The sequence below is a fragment of the Macrotis lagotis genome, chromosome 8 (genome assembly GCF_037893015.1).
Source record: "Macrotis lagotis isolate mMagLag1 chromosome 8, bilby.v1.9.chrom.fasta, whole genome shotgun sequence".
Classification (NCBI taxonomy): Eukaryota; Metazoa; Chordata; class Mammalia; order Peramelemorphia; family Peramelidae; genus Macrotis; species Macrotis lagotis.
Window position 1 is genome coordinate 138,298,024 of NC_133665.1, and position 15,642 is coordinate 138,313,665.

The following is a 15,642-nucleotide window of genomic DNA, read 5'->3' on the forward strand; positions in this document are numbered from 1 at the left end:
ATTTGTTCATCAATGAAATTCATCATCTGCCCTGTCTCGAGCTATGAGACATTTTGTTTGGCTAGGTTATTGAAATCTACTACAGTTTCTTAGGGAAGAAAAATGATAGAGCAGAACAAGACAATTATCTAGGAAGACTGGAACATGAAAATAAATGAAATGTTATTGAAAACCTATGTAATCACAGGGCTTAATATTGATTCTGTATTTTAATAAAGCGAGGGTTGCATTCGAATATCTAGCAATCTATGTCTTATGACATTACCTACCAGCCCTTCCAGAAGTTGTCCAGAAATGTTGTTTCTGACCATCTGCTCATATTTGGACCAATAATATCTGAGAATTCACTGACAGTTAAAGAGAAAAATGGCTGTTTATTAGGGATACATGGATACTGAAAACCAGAAATGAATGGAAGGGGCTTTGTAAATAATTAGTTAATAAACCCAAAACTGTTCTCTAAAATGATTTCATCAGAAGAGCTCCAGTTCTCAATGAATTTCTTCCTGAATTAGTTCCCTATTTGTGATCAGTCTGTCTGTCTTGATTTTTAATATCTCATACTTTCTAGGTAGAACTTTGTTCATTGTTTCTCAGTTTCTTGGAATCTGAGTGCTGTGTCCCAAGGGATCCTCTTAAGTGCAGGGTGAAATTATTTGATTTACTTTAAGGGGTATTTTGTAGCCCCTATAAGACTGTAAGTCTCCCAAGTACAGAACTGTCTTGATTTTTATTCTATCTCCCATGGTCTCTAGAGCAATGTCCCTCACATAGTAAGTACAAATTTCTCTAGCATATTAGAAGTTTACCAAGAATTTGCTTCACAGCTGAGATTAGGAAGGACAAAAAATCCTCATTTTATAGTAGGTGCTTAATAAATGAGGAGCCAAGTGTCTTTAGGTAGAGGCAAAAGGCATGGGTATGTGGTCTTGTAAATTAACAAGGCGATGGGGGAGAGATTTGAATAATATTGGGGAGTAGGTATATTGAGAGACTTGATAATTGTTTTTCAGAATTTAAAGGGTTCTCAGATGAAGAAAGAAAGACATTTTTTGTTTTGGTCCCAGAGGTCAACTCAGGGTACCCAAAGAGGTAGATTTATCCTTGCTTCCTGATGTTGAGTCCTTTTGTGTCCATGCTCCATTTGTGGTATACTTAGTTTTTTATTTCCTTCTCTAGCTCATTTTACAGATGAGGAAATCAAGGGAAATAGGGTTAAGTGACTTGCCCAGGGTCACACAGTAAGAACTCAAAGGTATCAGACACCAAATTCAAACCCATGTCTTTGGAAAATAAATTATGAAGGCCAAATCTTGTTGGTCCCTCTCCACATTTCTCACAGTTTAATGACATAGTGGATAAAGCCTAGCTCTGGAGTCAGAAGACCTAAATTCAAATATAATCTCAGACACTTACTAGCTTTGTGACCCTGGACAAGTCATTTAACCCAGTTGACCTCAGTTTCCTTTGTAAAATGATCTGGAAAAGGAAATGGTAAACAAACCCCAAATGGGGTCATGAAGAGTTGGACCCAACTGAAAAAATGACTGAACAATAACAACCCCATTCAAAGAGCCCCTATAAGGCTTCTCAGGCCTCAGGATGTCTTGTATGGAATATTGAGATAGCCTATTGATTGATATTCCTGTTTCTGGTCTCTCCCCATCTCTAATTCAACAGGACCATACATGAAAAATGATCATCTTTCGGGGAAGCTAGGTGGCACAGTGAATAGAGCCCTGACCCTGAAGTCTAGGAGGACCTGAGTTCAAATTCAGCCTCACACACTTAATAATTACCTTGCTGTGTGACTTTGGGCAAGTCACTTAACCCCATTGCCTTGCAAAAATAAAAAGAAAAGAAAATAAAAGATCATCTTTTTACCTCTCCCTAATTGAGTTTTCCCCAAACCCTATAGAGTCTATTCCAAATCTTTTCTCAAACTTCCAATCCAATCCCTTCCCTGAGAATCCCACCTCATACTTTGCTGAGAAAGTTATAGTCATTCACCAAGAGTACTCTCTTCTTGCCTTTTCTCAATACTGCACTTTGACATCATCCTCCATTCTATCCTTCACTCCGATCTCTAATGAAGAGATGGCTCTTCTCATTGACATGGAAATCCCTCTAAATGTACCTTCTCACCTCTAACAGATTGTTTCCACAATCCAATTTGAATCTTTAATCTGTATTAATCTATTCTTGCCTTCCTTATTGCCTACAACCTACAAAGTCACTTAATCCAAATTGCCTCACATTCAGGGCCATCTCCATTTATCCTGATCCATATATGAGCACTAAGACCCAGATGGCTTAGGAGGAGAAAGTGCACAACATCCCCTCACTCAAATCCAATTGACGTCATGGCATCACCTCCCTGATGATGTCATGATATTCTTTGAGAATGAAAAAAACAACATTCCTTACAAAGCACATTCAAGTCTTTTCATCCTATACAAAACAAAACCAAAAAAACTCACTAGACTGCCATCTGCTCAGTTTAAACTTCTAAATCCCCTATTTCTCAGTCAAACTCTTAGGGAAAAAATTGTTTAAACTCTTATCTCTACTTCCTTTCCTCATACTCATTTCTCTACTCTGCATTCTGCCTTCCAATTTCATCATTCAACAAAAAACACTCTCTCTAAAATTACTCGTGATTTCTTAATTTCTAAATCAAATGACCTTGTCTCCATTCTCATCCTTCTTGCCCTCTCTGGAGTATTTGGAACTATGATCATCTCTAGGTTTTTATAGCACTCTTCACTCTTGGACCTCCTTCTCCCTATATGACCACCTCATGATCCCATTTTCTAAATCACCATCTGCCCAATAAGTCTGGATATTGTCTAGAGTTCTCTCTTGGATGATTTTTTCCTTGCCTACGTACATTCTCAATGACTTCATCAGGTCCCATACATTTAATTATCGTTTCTATTTCATCTGGAAATGATGTCTAACTCTATCTAGCCTTGGTCTCCAATTTAGGATCACCAACTGCCTATTGTACAGTTCCATCTAAATATAACTATCTCAGATTCTATATATCTATAGTAGAATGCATCATTTTCTCTATTCCTAGAACTTCCCTCTTTCTGTCAAAAGCACCATCAACCTTTCAGATTTACAATATTTTATCTTTCAGCTCCTGTGTACAAGTGACATCTCATCTCTATAATCACTTATTCCTCACCTTCCCCTCCTGCAATTGTTTTTTTAATTGTTTAAATCATAGCTGACTTTGTGTAACCCTATTTTGGGGTTTTCTTGCAAAGATTCTGGAGTGATTTGCCATTTCTTTTTCAACTCATTTTACAAATGAGATACTAAAGCAAATAGGATGAAATGAATTACCCAGGGTCACCCAGCTAGTAAATGTCCAAAACCCAATTTCAACTTATGAAGATGAGTCTTTATGATTCCAAGTCTAATGTTCTTCCCTTTGTTCCACCTGGCTGCCCTCATAATTGATCCATGGTTTCCATTAATGCAAAGTGCACTTGCCACTTAGCACACAAGAATGTCTCTGACTTTTACTACCACTACTCCAAGTTATTAGAATTTTCTCTTGAAATTGATTTTGTGATGATGATGATGATGATATTTAATATTATTATTTAAAAGTATTTTAAGGTTACAAAGTACTTTACAGAGATGATCTCATTTGATCAATTTTAATTATTTTTACAGACTTTATATTGATATGGGTATGATATATCCCGCAGTAGAATGTAAGTTACCTAAGACCAGGGACTATTTCTTCTTTTCTTTGTCCCTAATCCATGCATAATTTCCTACTTAAACAGGAGTGAGAAGGATATTTCTTCAGGAAGTGGAAAGCACATGAGCAAAAGCAGGGGGAATAATAATGGGGCTATATTATTTCCAGAAGGTCTAAGTAGGTGAGTCTCAGTACAGCAGATAGTAGTATGTGTTGGAGAACAATGGCAAACAAATGTCAATAAATTGACTTGGTCCAGATTATAGATGGTCTTAAATAACAACCTAGGAGTCTGAACTTGATCCTGTAGAAAATAGGGAACCAGTGATGGTAAATGAATCTAAATCTTCATGGTTTGTCCAATAATTTCTCAAGCCTTTTCTTTTCTCACCTTTCACCTTGGTTCCCTCCAGTTACACACTTTCTCACTGGTTACACATTAGCCTTTTCCTCCTTTCAGCTACTCAGTCCTGGGAAAAAGAGCAACTATACCACCGAGGTCAGATTCCTCTGGCTAGTTGCCCAGATATCAGAGTCTCTGAATTCCCCCTCTTTCCTACAAACCTACCCATCCTAGAATAAGAAGCCATTGTCCAGCTCTCCAAGCATCAAGGGCAGGGGGTCAGCATTCACACTGGTGCCCATAGAAGTGAGAGGCAACATCACCCATGGGGTAACAGCATGTTGACAGAGTTTGATCTGAAATTCTAGTTCATTTGACAATGGATAGGAAACAGTGTGCCCCCATTGGATGTGTGTGAATCTTGAAAGATAACAGAGAAATGCTGAATGAGGAATCAGAAGATCCTAGCTCTTTCAATTGTTCGTTATATATTTCTGAGTAAATAACTTAGTATTTCTCTCTCTGAGTCTCAGTGTACTCATCTGTAAGATGACTATAGTTTTGAAAGCAATTGACTGTAACAAGGCAAGTTATCAAGTCAAATAACATAACTGAAAGTGCTTTGTGAATTTTGAAATGTTAAATATAATGCAGTGTTATTAACCTCTAAGATCCCTTTCAGTTTTTACTATGATTATAGTTAAATACTATTATTATTATATTATAGTTACATTATGATTCTAATTATTATAAAACTTCCAAATTTGAATTGGTTCCATAAAGACATCCATGGTGACTCAAGGTTTGGAAAAGAAATTAGAATTCTAGTATCTGGAAAAAGGATTGTTTCTTTCCAAAAAGAACTTTTCACATACTTGATGAAACACAGAAAGTTTTTACTAGCAAATGTGATCTAAAGTTAGTGGGGGGAATCTTTATGTAGGTAATGAGATTTGAATTTCATTTTTAAGGATAAGGAAAAGGAAAAAAATGCAACAGTGGATAAGAAATGGAATTGAAGAAATAGATAAGAGACTTAGAAACTTAACTCATGGTGGCCAGGAAGGAAGGGAAACCAATAATAGGAAATAAGGGGTTGAATAGATTTTAGAAGATCTTGGAAGCCCAAGTTGAGAAATTTAGATTTAATATGGGATAAGAAAAAAAGGAGTTATTGTAAATTTGTGATTACCTGTGGATAGTGGGAGATGGAATGAAAAGATAAATAGGGAATTAAATGGCTAGTATAGAAAAGTAAACTGATCAACTTTGAATGGCTTGCCAAAATTACCTTCTTTCACTGGCTCCTGCTATCTTATGGGAGAAAGTTTGGCCAAGTCATAGAACTTCTATGAGGCTCATTTTTAATCTCTATAAAGGATCTGAATTAGATATTCTCTTAAGTTCCCATGGCTTCAGACACTTGTCGCTGTGTGACCTTGGGCAAGTCACTTAACCCTGACTGTCTCACATCCAGGGCCATCTCCAGTCATCCTTATTCATATCTGACCACTGGAGAAAGTGAGTCTGATGACATAGGATATCATCTCCCTCATTCAAATCTAATTCAGATTCTTGATATCAGTTCCCACCTCCCTGATGTCATTGTCTTCTTCAAAAATGGACAAGTTTTTTTTTTTTTTAATTTGGACACTTTATCACTCTGGTGATACAAAGACAAAAAACTTAACATTCTGCTGGGGAGGGGTTGGATAAGATGACCACAAATAAATCAATATGAAATAAATAAGAGTTAGTTTGTCCAAAGATTTGTCCTGATACCATCAGTACAAGAATGAATCTGATAAAAATAAAATTCTGAGAGATTCAGTTAGGGTTTGAATCATTTAGTCATTTTTACCACCCACCATTGTCTAAACTTTCATCAAGCTCAGGATAATAGAAAATTAGTTCAAGCTTGTTGTTGTGATTTGTCTTGTATTCCCAAAAACATCAGGAAAGTGATACCATGAGTTAAGTGAATTGGATTTAAGGGAGGGAGGACCTTGCAAGGTTACCAGCCTCACTTTCTCCTCCGGAATTATCTGGGTTAAATGACAAGATATGATCAGGAAGATGGCCCCCATGAAAAATTACAAGTAGGCTAGAATGATTGATTTTTCAAGGTTGTGGAGGAGAGTAAATTATAAGAAGCCTGGAAAAGTAAGAATAATAATAGCTAATAAAAGCTAACACTTTTATAGTGTTTTAAGGGTTGCAAAGTACTTTATAAATATTCTCATTTTTTCCCTCACAAATAACTCTGAGAGGTTATGTTATCCCAGTTTTGCAGTGAGTAAACTGAGGCAGACAGGTTGCTTAAAGCTCATTCTAGAGCTAACAATCATACTACACTAGAAAACTTCAATTAGAGAGTACAATTCTGAGGCATCTCTACAAAAGGTGATGAAACTACATATTCTGTTTCCATCAGATCAATGGGAAGAAGGAATGGGATAAAAGCACACTAGTTCCAGCCTAGAGTTGCCTTGATAATTAAGGTTTATTTGATCGCTTTTCCTAATTAAACCAAATGAGGGCTCTCCTTTCTTTTTTTTAAATTTATTTATTTACTTTGAATTTTACAATTTTTCCCCTAATTTTGCTTCCTTCCCCCACTCCTCATAGAAGGCAGTCTATTAGTCTTTACATTGTTTCCATGGTGTACATTAATCTAAGCTGAATGTGATGAGAAAGAAATCATATCCTAAAGGAAAAAAATAAGGTATAATAGATCTCAAAATTACATAAGAAAGTTTTTTTTAAATCAAAGGTATAGTCTTTGGTCTTTGTTCAAACTCCACAATTCTTTCTCTGGATACAGATAGATAGTATTCTCCATCACAGACAGCACCAAATTGTCCCTGATTGTTGCACTGATGGAATGAGTAAGTCCATCAAGGTTGATCATCGCCCCTATGTTGCTGTTAGGGTGTACAGTGTTTTTCTGGTTCTGCTCAATCTTACTCAGTATCAGTTCATGCAAATCCTTCCAGACTTCCCTGAATTCCCATCCCTCCTGGTTTCTAATAGAACAATAGTGTTCCATCACATACATATACCACAATTTATTAAGCCATTCCCCAATTGATGGACATTCACTAAATTTCCAGTTCTTTGCTACTACAAACAGGGCTTCTATGAATATTTTTGTGTAATTGATGCTTTTACCCATTTTCATCATCTCTTCAGGCTATAGACCCTTTAGTTGTATTGCTGGATCAAATTGTATGCACATTTTTGTTGCCCTTTGGGTGCAATTCCAAATTTCTCTCCAGAAAGACTGGATGAGTTCACAGCTCAACCAACAATGTATGAGTGTCCCAGATTTCCCACATCCCTTCCAACACTGATCATTGTCCTTTCTTGTCATATTGACTAGTCTGAGAGGTATAAGGTGGTATCTCAGAAATGCTTTAATTTGTATTTCTCTAAAAGGAGTGATTTAAAGCAATTTTTATATGACTATGGATCACTTTGATTTCCTCATCTGTAAATTGGAGCGCTCTCCTGCTTTGAGATGCTTGGGGTTGGAGTTTGCAGTACAGACATTACTAGTCAATAGAACAGCGGCACATTTTGAAAACTGGGAAATAATACTCATTCCCATTAAAACCTGGTAGAATAGAGCATGAAATCAAGACTTATTTCCTTTTCTGTTGCAGAGTAGGAAGAGTACTAGAGTTCGGAGGTCTGTGTAGCTAATCTACTTAGTCATACCATCCCACTTTGTCTCAATGTCCTCATTGGTTAAAGATAAGGGTTCATTTTTTTTGTCTAATACTTATATTCCCTCTTCCAAAGCAGATTAGCATTTTTAGAGTTGTCTGAGATATTGAAAAACATTAAATCTGTAATAATGAATGAGTGATCAAATTATTCATTAACAATTTACTATGTTGTCACAAGTTGGACTAGAACCTTAGCTTGCATGGGACTTTGCACATTAAAAACTTGCAAAAGTTGATTTTCTGACCAAATAATCATAACACTTTCAATTAGCTGGGCTGTTTTTTCCCTCTTTCTCTCATAGAAAGAGACTAATGACTAACAAAGAAATAATAAAGAAAATGCAAAAGGAAATGAAGGTGAGAGGAAGGGAGGGAGAGGAGAAAGGGAGGGAAGAAGGAAATATGAGGTAGGGAGGGAGGAAAAAGGAGGGAGGAAAAAAGAGGGAGAAAGGAAAAAGAAGAGGGAAAGGAAAAAGGAAAGGACAGAGGAAGGAAAGGAAGGAAGAAGGAAAAGAAAAGGAAGGAGAGGAGGAGGAAGGAGGTTGAGGAAAGCAAAGGAAGAAGGGAGAGGAAAATGAAAGAAAGGAAAAGAAGGAAGAAAAGGAAGGAAGTTAAGGGTTTGTTGCTGCCCTTCATGCTTGAACAGGATCAAAATGACATCATTATGTTGGGGTCAGGGTATGGTATTCTACTGTGACTAATCAGACCAATACAACTCAGCACGCTCTAACACAGGTCAGGTGCAAAGAGTCTGTATGAACATTTGGAATGGAGATGTTCCTAAATTTGCACATCTCATGTTTCTTTTGAGCTACTTCAATTCTGCTTTGCTCAGAACACAGTGCCTTCTTTGATGTGAGCATACCATGCTGGGTGGTCCAATGCCAGTGTCTCCCATGGCTTACAATTGATTCCATAGTTCTTCATAAAGACCTTGAGAGTGTACATGTGTTGCTTCTTCTGACCTCTCTATAAGTGTTTGCCTTGTTCTCCATAAAATAGTCTTAAGCAGAGGGACATTTGGCATCTAAACAATATGGCCAGCCCCCTGAAGTTGTGCATTCTGCAGTAGGGTTTGATTGCTTGGAAGTTCAGCCTGAGAAAGGACCTCAGTGTCCAGTATCCAGTGTCCAGTTTCCTTATCTTGATAGGTAATATTCAGAATCTTCCCAAGGCAATTCAAATGGAAGTGATTCAGTTTCCTGACATGGCACTGGTAGACTGTCCAGGTTTCACAGGCATACAACAATGAGGTCACCACAATGGCTCTGTAGATCTTCAGTTTGCCAGGCAGCCTAATGCCTCTTCTCTCCCACTCTTTCCTTTAGAGCCTCCCAAAAACTGACCTAGCTTTGGCAATGTGTGAATCAACCTCATCAATCATCCTACATCCATGTAAAGTATACTGCCAAGGTAAGTGAACTTATCCACAGCATTCAAAATTTCTACATTTGCAGTACTCAGTGACACCATGTATGGATGGTGTTGTGGAGAACCTCTGTTTTCTTATTGTTAATTGTTAGACCAAAATTAGTATAATCATCAGACAATTCATATTCAGTCTCAGAGTCTCCACTGAGTACACAAATCATCTGTGAACAAAAAAATCACACAACAACTCTCCCTTTACTTTAGTCTTGGCTTGTAATCTTTTCAAGTTAAATAATTTACCATCAATGCAGTAGCTAATCTTGATGCTGATTTCATCCTCCCTGAAGTCATCTAGTAACATTGCTGAAAATATCTTGCTTGAAAACTGGGAGCAAGCACACAACCCTGTTTCATTCCATTGGTTCCTGGGAATCACAAAAGCATCATCCATTTTCTAAAATCTATGTAAACGTGAATCATGAAACCGGTGTACAATGCTAATGAACACTGGGGCAACCAAAATTTGCCATGATCTTCCACAAACCCTCATTACCAACAGAAACAAAGGCCTTGATCAGACTTATTCATGTTGTGTACAGACCTCTCTTCTGCTTCTGACATTTCTCTAGCAGTTATAAGGCAGCAAACAACAGTCATTCCTCAATCATTTCTGAAGCCACACTAACTCTCAGATGATCATCTTCCAGATTAAGTACCAGCCTATTAATGAGGACTGTGGCAAGAATCTTGCTGGAAAAGACTAAGTGATAGACCTCTCTGGGATTATCAGAAGACAACCTATTTCCTTTTCCTTTATAGAGACGGGCATTGGAGAAGGCATCCTCAAACTTCTCAGGGATAACTTCCTCTTGCCACGTAACTTGGAAGATTCCAGTCAATTTTTGAATGAACAGTGGATGCCCTGCCTTGTAAATCTCACCTGAAATAGAATCAATATCAGGGTGTTTGTCACATGAGTGGAGCCTAATTGATTTCAAAACAACTTCTTCAGTTGAAAGAAGAGGAATTGATTTCAACATGAAGTACATGCTCAATATCTTAAACACTGGTTGTTTAGAATCAGACTGTTAAGAAATTTATGGAAGTATCCAGTCCATTTCTCCAAGGTCATATTCTTGACCTTAATCAACATGGTTCCATTAAAGTCATTCAGTTTGAATAATTGAGATACACTATACAACTTTGGCCTATCTTCACAAAATTTTCCTTTGAGCCCAACAGAGTGTCATAATGGAAGCATACATACTAATGATGGCATGGCACTCTCCCGGAAGTGGCAATCACATTGTCATGAGTCTATTGCTCACTTCTTTTGGTAGGCATATAAGATTGATGACTAGGTTATATTTCATTATGAAACCTCCACCAGCTTCACAGCGTTCCTCATCACCATTGACCACACCAGAAAAATGTGTATTCAGTTCTGACTTCAGTAAGCCTTCATTTACCGGTTTTGTTTCATTTAGGGCTGCTATTTAGACGTGATACCTGCTGAGTTCTCTCATAACAAGAACTGTTCATCTTTCAGTACTACAGGATTTTTTGTGTTATCCATAATTATTCACATTTCACATGTACCAGTGTTGATCATCTTCAATCTTTGTACATCTTTTTTTGTTTCAGTCTTAGATAATGATCCCCGCCTACCACAGTAAGCATGTCAGAGTTAGGCTGGATAAAGCAGATAGGTCTTAGGACACCTTTTCTAGCTTCTTCCTCATGCCAGATGTTGAACAGTGGTCCTTTAAAGGACTCTAAAAGGTTTTTAAAAGGCTGCTCAGTCACCTACTGATGCTTCAATCCTGTAAGAAGACAACCCTATGGTTTGGACCAACTATGTGAAGGGTTATTACTAGAGTTCCCAGTGTATCTATACCTGCTGTTTTGTCATTTACTTATTGCCATGGGACTTTGAGGTAGGAAAAAATAGTAAAATGGTGTGTTTTTGACTCAAGTATATAGGGGCTTTAAGTGAGGCAGAGTTCAGGAATTTGTGGGCCTCACTCTTTCTTCCAGTCCTTGAAATCCACTGGCAAGACAAAAGTCAAGACAATTTGTAATGACTCAGCAAGAAGTGAATGTAGATAGCTTCAACATCATTCCAAGTCTAAGTGCTCCATAGCATTTGTTTCTACTGCCTTCATGTCCCATTTGAACAAATTATTCACATCCATCAACTCCACAGGTCAGGTCTTCACAGGTTTGGGGTAGATACACCATTAACTCACTGACAGATCTGAAGCAAATTGGTTATCCTCGACTCGCCAAAATGATTTTTACCAGGATGTGGCTGCTGAGCATGCTACTGCTTCTTGAACCCACAACTGAGCATTGGGTAGCAGGTAGACACCAAAGGTAAAAAGCAGCTCTGAAAAGGGCTCAACAACCCTCATAGGGAAGGAAGAGAGAGAGAGAGAGAGAGAGAGAGAGAGAGACAGACAGACAGACAGACAGACAGACAGACAGACAGACAGACAGACAGAGACAGAGACAGAGAGACAGAAAGGAAGGAAGGAAGGAAGGAAGGAAGGAAGGAAGGAAGGAAGGAAGGAAGGAAGGGAGGGAGGGAGGGAGGAAGGGAGGAGGGGAGAGAGAGGGAAGGAGGAAGAAGGGAAGGAAGAAGGAGAGGAGAGGAGAGGGAGGAAGGAAGGAAGAGGGAGGGAGGGAAGGGGGAAGGGAAGGATAGAAGGGGAAGAGAAGAAGGAAGGGAAGAATGGAAGGAGGAGAGTGAAAGAGGAGCAGGAGGAAGCAAGGAAGAAAGGAGAAAATGGAAAGAAAACTTAAAAATCTTTGTCAGAGTTTTTTTGGTTTGTTTTATTAATTTTCAAGCCCAGAAACTTTATGATTCTTTATGTACATACCCTGTATCCTTCACCCTTCTACATCTCCATGTCCAGGACCATAAAATGAGAATGAATGTTCAGCATGGAGACAGTTTCAGTAGTCTTGTCTTGACTCTTCTTTCTAAGGCAAGGAACAGTTCTTGTTGATGAACTACAAGTATTTGAAGACATGGAGGACCATAGATTTAGAGATGATCTTGTACAATTCCCTATCAATTAACTGAGACAAATGAATCCCAGAGAGGCAAAATAATTTCTCAAAGTCAAAAAATGGCAGAGCTAGGATCAGAGCCCAGTTCTTTGATTTCAAATCAAATTAAATTCATGAATCAAGCTTTTTAAAGCACCTACTGTTTACTATATGATAAGAAGAGATATGTCTATGCCATACTATATCATGTGAGTAGAAAAGGGGGACATATGAGACAAGTCAGGAAGGTGGTATCTACAAAATTTGGCAACAGACATGTGAGGGTAAGTAAGGTGGCAAGACCAATTAAAAGATTGAGAACCTGGGTGACTGAAAATGTGCTAATGCTTCAACAGAATCTGCAAGCTTGGAGGAGGGGGAGATAAATGAAGAGAATTTTTTAAAATGCTCTTTACATGGCCATTAAACAACAGTTAGTGACACTCCCAAAAGAGGTTTCTGATTACTCATAAAATTAAATTAAACAAGAATTTCTGGTTTCTTAAGCATCCCAGTTAGTTGAGGTTTTATTAATTTAATTTACTATAACTAGGGATATGGATCAAAGTCATTTTCCTGTAATCTGTGAGAGGCAGTGGGGCACATTGGATTAGGACCAAATCAGGAAGATAAGCATGAAATCCAGACACACATACCTATGGTGATAAGGAGCCGCTCCAAATTTTCAATTTCTACATCTAGGCTTTGTTTCAGTTGTGTCCAACTCCTTGTGACCCCATTTGGAGTTTTCTGAGATGGATTTTAAGCAAATTGGCTATCCTCAACCCCCGAAAATGATTTTTACTGGGATGTGGCTGCTGAGCATGCTATTGTTCACCACTACCTTCTCCAAAGCATTTTATACTTTAAGAAAGTAATGCAAACAAGGGTAAATGATTTACCAAGGATCACACAGTAAAGTGTCTGAGGGTGGATTTGAACTTAGGTCTTCCTGACACCAACAAGGATATTAATAACACCTATTCTCATAAGTTTGAGGTGAGATCAAATGAGATAGCATACACTGTGCTCTGTAAATCTTTTTTTTGAAGAAATATTTTATTTATTTTGAGTTTTACAATTTTCCCCCATTCTTGCTTCCCTCCCCCTACCCCCCCACAGAAGGCATTCTGTTATTGTCTACATTGATTCCATGTTATACATTTATCTCAGCTGAATATAATGACAAAGAAAATATATCCTTAAGGAGAAAAATAAAGTATGAGATAGTAAAATTACATAATAATATAATGCTTCCCCCCCCCAACTTGATGGTAATAATCTTTGGTCTTTGTTCAAAGTCCATAATTCTTTCTCTGGATGCAGATGGTATTCTCCATTGTAAATATGTGCTTTCTAAATCTTAAATCTCCATATAAACCTAATCATTCTGATGATTAGGTTATTATAAACATTATTAGATTAGGTTAATAATATTAATATTAAGCTGAGAGGTGACTTCATGAAGTGGCTATTGAGGTTACCTCAGAGCCTATCTCTGACACAAACTGCTTACACAACTCTGGGAATCTTAAGCCATGAACCTTAATTTCCTTATTTGTAAAATAAAGATAATAATAGCACCCCCTTCCCAGGGTGGTTGGGATACTATTATTTTAGACATTGGATTTATAGACCTAGAACTGGTCATCTGGTTCACATCTTCCAATTTTCCAGATGAGGAAACAGAGCAAAGGAAATTTGATGATGAGTTCAAGACCATGGAGACAGGAAACATCCAAGATAGGATTTGAACCTAGGTCTTCTTTCAACAGTTCTTTCCAGTGTTCATGTTGCCTCCGTTAATTCTTTTGTCTTCCAGATCCCTCCTCCAACTCAAAAAGCATTTTTAGGCAGATGCATCTTCCTGCACCATGAGCAACTTTCCTAAGAACAATACTGAATTGTACCATCAGTGCAAGGTGATGGCCCCTAAGCTTATAGAGGAGATCTCAAGGCTCCTGAGTGCCTGCAGGAGGTTGGGCATTATCATACCCAAGAACATCCAAAATCTCTTTGACTTCTCATTGGAGGACCTTATCATAGAAAGCTCCAAGCCATCAGCATCCAACATCACTGACCTGAAAATCCATTTTGGACAGCTCTCTTCTATGATGGATATAGCTTTTTCTTCTACCTTCAAGAAACCCTTGACCAAGAACTCACCAGGGCAACCAGTCTCTGTCCGCCTCTTGCCCAACAGCCAGCAGATACTCCAAAAATTCCAGAAGAAATCAAAACGCTTGCTGTCAGAACTCCTTTGCCTTAAACTGAAGATGACAATAGAGGCCTCAATAGGTGAGTGTAACTTTGGGGGAGCCACTCTCAGTCCCCTGAAAGACATGTCCTCTAGGTAAGAATGAAGTTTTCTGGTTCATTCATTTATTTTGTAGTTGAAAAATGAGGCTTAGAATAAATAAGATCCCACTGCTCTAAGCACTACACCATTCTACCTCTTGATTAGAAAAGTTAGGGTCCTCATCTTCATTGTATAGCCAATCACTCTACTCTGGAGACAGAGCACCTGGATTTAAGTCCTATCTGAGACAGATTATCTGTGACCCCTTGGGAAAATTATTTCACTTTCCACATCTACATCCTGAGAGAGTACACAGTTGTGGTTCTTTGGGGACAGGGACAGGGAGGGGGAAGATCTCCACTTCTGAACTTTCTCTTCCTACCTTCCCTTCCTTTATTCTTTTTTCTTCTTTCCTTCCCCAACATTTCCTTTCCCCATAAGCTCAAAAAAAGCTTATTGAGGGGTGGACAAACATAGTACAGATTTAGCAGGAGGGAGAAGAAGATTCAATTCCTTTTCATTTCACCTTAAGCTCTGCCTCCAATTTTCCAAGATCTATACCTGGGAGAGCTAGTGGAGGAGGGGATCTCCTGTGTGTTCTGGGATAAATAGGCACAGAAACACCAGGAAATTGTCCAAATTAAGAATTGTAATTAGGTGGCTGCCTCCCCAATTTCCCCCTCTGATGATGCCTCTTCCTTGATCTTCCTCATTAAAAAATGTTTTATTCAATCAATTAACCATCAAATATTTATGATGTGCTTACTATTTGCTAGGTGTTGAATTAGGCCCCAGGGTTAGCGATGCAACTTCCCCTACTCTCTGTTGTATTTTGTTTATGCAGCCCTTGATTCTGGAGAGCTCTTCCTTAGAACAAAGAAAAATACTACCATAAAAATACCTGATAGAATGACTATTTTGATAAATGTATACAACCTAATGACCTGTTATCCCCCATCTCTCTACTGAGGGGGGGGGGTACATTCATTATCTCTTTGTCATTCCCTTTATGTTTGTGGAATGTCTAATATAAGATATGACATGGTGAATGAGCCAGAGTCCTACCATGTAATGGGGGGATAAGGCAGGGAAACAAAATGGTGATTATTCTATGTAAGTGCTA

The 15,642-nt window shown here is 38.1% G+C and overlaps 1 protein-coding gene across 4 annotated transcripts in view; it reads left to right on the forward strand.

Moving 5' to 3' along the window:
* The window catches only part of C8H3orf20 (chromosome 8 C3orf20 homolog), a 138,949-nt gene that overhangs the window by 623 nt on the left and 122,684 nt on the right, over positions 1 to 15,642 (forward strand). For all 4 annotated transcript variants that reach the window (XM_074198478.1, XM_074198479.1, XM_074198477.1 and 1 more), the window contains exons 2-3: positions 9,124 to 9,208; positions 14,043 to 14,518. In XM_074198478.1, coding sequence (XP_074054579.1) covers positions 14,095 to 14,518 — 424 coding nt within the window. In that variant the 5' untranslated portion in view covers positions 9,124 to 9,208; positions 14,043 to 14,094. The remainder of the gene's footprint in view (positions 1 to 9,123; positions 9,209 to 14,042; positions 14,519 to 15,642) is intronic.